Source organism: Dendrobium catenatum, unplaced genomic scaffold, assembly GCF_001605985.2.
Source record: "Dendrobium catenatum unplaced genomic scaffold, ASM160598v2 original_scaffold_144855, whole genome shotgun sequence".
Lineage (NCBI taxonomy): Eukaryota > Viridiplantae > Streptophyta > Magnoliopsida > Asparagales > Orchidaceae > Dendrobium > Dendrobium catenatum.
Window position 1 is genome coordinate 546,370 of NW_021463285.1, and position 4,788 is coordinate 551,157.

The 4,788-nt window shown below is 31.9% G+C and overlaps 1 protein-coding gene across 1 annotated transcript; it reads right to left on the reverse strand.

Annotated features, from left to right (window-relative positions):
• Positions 1–591: 591 nt before the first annotated feature.
• LOC110113180 lies at positions 592–1,536 on the reverse strand. The gene has a single exon (XM_020845638.1). It carries the CDS (start codon positions 1,534–1,536, stop codon positions 592–594), a length of 945 nt encoding a protein of 314 aa, XP_020701297.1.
• Between the last annotated feature and the right edge of the window lie 3,252 nt (positions 1,537–4,788).

Consider the following 4,788-nt stretch of genomic DNA (forward strand, 5'->3'; position numbering starts at 1 on the left):
CGATACTGATGTTAGATGTGTTTGGAGCTTGTTGAAAACCTTTTTAAGCATTTTTTATTTTCTCTTGATTTAGTGATGGAAGTGCAAAGGCAGATGGCTTCAAAAACTAATTGCTTGCTGCGGAGAGAAAATATCAAGGGTGGAATTGTTTTAAGGCTATAGAACTCTATCATCATAGTGAGGACATAGTCATCAATTGGATACAAATTTATAAAATTCTTGATGTATTTTGCACATCGATCTTCTCTCTATTTCATTTCCTATAAGTAATTTGAATTAGGTCTTGCCTAATTCTCAATAGCCTACCCATTTTTCATGCCTCATATCATTCACAAAATTCTAAGTACATTCAAAACTAACAGATCAATTAAAAGAATGCTAGAATTATCTTCATTATTCAACATTAAATAAGAATTATGAGTGTCAAGCGTAACTGTTGTTGCCAAAGTAGAAGTAACTAAAATGATAATATATTGATATTTAGCAGAGTTTTTAGAACAAAATGCATGCATCAAAGCCCTTTAAACTACTTTCAAGAGAAATATAAATAGTTCAGTAAAAGAAGCAAGATTAACTTCAAGTGAGAAAGGATCAAACCTCATCATCATCTTCTTCTTCTTCACCTTTCTTTAGGTGAGTTTTTCCACCCTCCTTGCTAATTGGCAACTTCATTGGTCCGAAAGGAGTGTCCACATCAATGTTTCCTTTGATCGAATATCTAGTACCTCTTCTTCTAATCATGTCCCAAATAGCAGAACCCAGGTCTTTAGGTCGAAAAGTCATTGGAATCTGAATCCTACTAATTCCTTTTTTGGCAATCTTTATAGATTTGTAAAGCTCAACACTTCCAATGCTCACATCAGATAGCCAAATTTCGCACTCTAGCTTATTTAATGATAATTCAAAGTCATTATTGTTCTCTATTTTCAAGTGCAGGGTTGCAACAGTTTCTTCAAGGGAGAACTTGCCAAAATGTATCTTTTGAATATCAACATCAGGTTTGTAAGGCACAGGAATTTCACCTTTCTTCTCCAAAGGAAGAGTTAGCCTTCCAAAAATAGGCACATCCACAAGGAGAGCAATCTTCACTCTATAAGGTATAACACTTCCAGGTTTAATATCATCGTAAGTACTCTTAATATCATGAAATATCAATGTTACTGGTATCTTTACATTCTCTGAGCCATGTGCATGAATTGTTCCAGCATCTGGAATCAGCCCTGACACAAGCTTTCTACCATCACTTTCAACTGAGTAGTCAATATCTACAAGAGGAATTGGAATAGGATTTGGGTTTGAAACTAGCACATCCACAACAAGATCTGCCTTATGCAAATTGATTGAAGGAAGGTGAACTGCCTTAAAATCTGCTGTTGGCTTCCCAAACCTTACAGCACCTTCAATCTTTTCTCCAATGTCATGGATAAAATCCTTGATCTTATCCATGAATCCCCCATTCTCTTCATTTCTCTCTTCATCTTTGTGTCCCCTTTCCGTGATTTCTCTTTCAACTTTCATATTTTCAGAAGATGCCATAGCTAAGAAATCATGCTCAAACATTGAGAAATTTTATTTTTCCAAACACGTAAATAGTAGGATAACCAAATGAAAAGAGAAAGCACATCTGCACATGCATATATATATGTGGATGCTCCATAATCAAAATCCAGTTAAAAGGACAATGCAATTTTCCATTTAAAAAAATTTGAACATGAAAATAGAAAATTAATCTATGATTTATAGATAGTATCGACACCAAGAACAAAATTTATAATATACTTTTGCAGTTCACGAACTCTAGATCAATATCCTAATGAAGAAAATGTACCTTTTAATGAAAAAAAAAAAAAAAAACTTCCAGAACAAGATTAGATACATAAGATTACCCATAGTTACTATATATGATAGATAAAACAAAAACTAAAAGCCAAAATTCAGCAAATGAACATTGATTAAATCAATCACAAACACTCAAATAACAGCTCCAAAATGCTTACCAACACAGTGCTAGAACAACCCATAGCATTATTCCTCTAAAGCTCAATCTCAACCAAATCAAAGATCACTATTTTTTGGTCGAACATTTCATGATATTCATCAAACATCTAATAAAAACAAGAAGGCAAAACCCTAATCCAACTTCGAAACGATCCATCCAGATCGATCAACATTAGAGCGATACCCAATCAATTACCATTTTTCCCAAAAAAATAAAACAAATAGATGATTCTAGAGTTTGAATGAACACAATGTAATGATTGCAGGGAATAAAATAGAAAAAAAAAAGAGAAAATTACCTGATGGAAAGTATAGAACGCAGAAGGATTTCAAGGACTGTTTGGTTGGATTTCTTTAACTTGTAAAGTATTCTAAATGGAGAGGTTTTATAAATTTTAAGCTGGATCAAGGAGAGCTGGAATGAAGCCATTAGCCATGGAATAAGTATTGATAATGATAAACTAAGTCATATAGACAAAAAAATAAATAAATAAATAAAAAGTCATATAGACAAAGTCATTGTTAAGCTTTGGTCTTGACGTTCGAAATAGACGCCATTGTTTAAAATATATCCCATGAGGAGGACAAGAGGAGGGTTTCATTGGTGCCTATAGCCCACTTGTAGAGCATATTATTTATTTATATAAAAAAATATATCTATTGATGTGATTATTTCTTGTTTGAATATTTATGATAATAAAAGAAAGTTGTTATTTTAGTATTTAATAAAAATTTAATATGTGTAGATAAGTGTGATTATTTCTTGTTTGAATATTTATGATAATCCAGATTCGAGTTAACCTGTTTAATAAATTGGTCGGGCTCCAGTTATTGATATGTGAACCTATTTTTTACTTGAAAATGATATATTTAATATCTTTTTTTATGTAATTTTTTTTATTTATGTGTATAGTCTCCTTATTATTGATCAATTGTCCTAAACTATCTTATTAATAAGTTATAAACATCTTTTTTTTAATCAAAATGAGTTAACTGGTTGGGTTCGATTCATTCAGGTTGCTAATGGGTTTGGTTCTGATTTATATTTTTAACCCCTTTATGTAATGGATTTGATTCGGATTAGATCCAAACTCGATACATCAACTCGTTTTAACCCCCGCATATGATATGAGAGTCATATTGAAATATTAGATAAAATATTATTGTTGGCTTTCTTCTCCGATGAGAACTTAGCTGATAGTAGTTGTATCTATAACTTAACTGCTAGCGGTTGGATCTATAATTTATCCAAACTTTCCTTTAGAAAAGTTATGACAAATTTACATTGAAATCATAGAAGATTGCATCCATCTTATCCCTATTGTCAAATAGTCAATAATCTTCAAGCCTTTGGGGTTATTCATCACTTGGGCACTTTTTCTAGATATTATCAATTTCTACATCAATCTTCACTATAGTTCTACTCAAGTTAATATTTTTTTAGTTTTTGCATGCATCTTGACTATGCTCTTGAGCCTTCAATCAAGCTTAATAATATTAGTTTCTCATTTGAATTAGACATATGTACATCATAAGGGTTGTTAAAATCGGGTCATGGAATGGGTTCAGTTTCAATCCGGAACTGACCCGATATTGTTCGACCCAACCTGAACTCGACCCGCTTTGGGTATATTTTACTAATTTGTTTTTATTTAATTCGATTTATTTAAACCTGGATCGAATTAAGGTAAGATTTACTTCAATCAATTTAAAATAAAGTAAGCTTAAATCAGTTTGGGCAACATGATTTATTATTTTTTGGAAATAACATTTATTTATTACATAACAATCTTTTAAAACCCTTATTCATTAATTAAAAACGGATCAAATCAGATTTCGGGTTTCCGAGTCAACCCGAACCTGACCTGGTTTTACAAACGGGTCGAAATCCTTGACCCAGTTCAAATTCGGGTTGACCCGAACCCGAAATTTTCAAGTTGCGGGGTTTGGGTAGAGTTTTCGGTTCGTGTCAAATATTGACACCCCAACATCATGGTTTTTTTCTTCATAAATTTTTTATATAAAAATGTTAATGACATCTTATTTGTATGTGCATATGTGAGTTTATAATATTCAAATTAAGGTTGACATGCATTAATCTTTTTTTTTTTTTTTGGGAAAATTTGGGCGAAGCCCGTATATTAATAAACAAAGGTTACATGTAAAAACAAAGATCTAAGGCCACAAAAACAAAAAAAGGCTGGCTTGAAGAAGCCCATAAAACAAAAATTACATTCTTTGAATTTGACATCATGAATACAACAAAAAGGCATTACATCAGCACAACAATAAGGCAGTACAACAATAAGAGCTGAGAGAAATTTTCAAAAAAAAAAAAAAAAGAGCTGAGAGAACAAAAAGGTCTGATTTCATCATGCCTGGACTAAAAAAAGTAGCTAGTTTGATGAGAACTCCCGGTTACCCCAAAGGCCGTCCACGGGGAGCCTGCATTTGGGTAGCTGTTTTATTCTTTTGATTCATAGAAGTTTTCTTTCCTATAAAGTAATTTTAACATAGTACAATCATATTAAAAGTGTAATATTGCCCGAAAAGCTTGTTTTAGAATATATTATAACTGGCATGGTACAAACTTGCAGATTTATAGCGGTCATAACCGTCGCTAATATCTTCCATGTAAACTTATTTCTGGAAATGTGACATTTTTAACTGCCATAATTCTGATATGTTGTGGCGGTTATAACCACCATAAATGTCCATAATTTTTTTTAAAAAAATTTATAAATACATAACATGAATGTCCACTACAGTCTTATATACTAATCCGATATA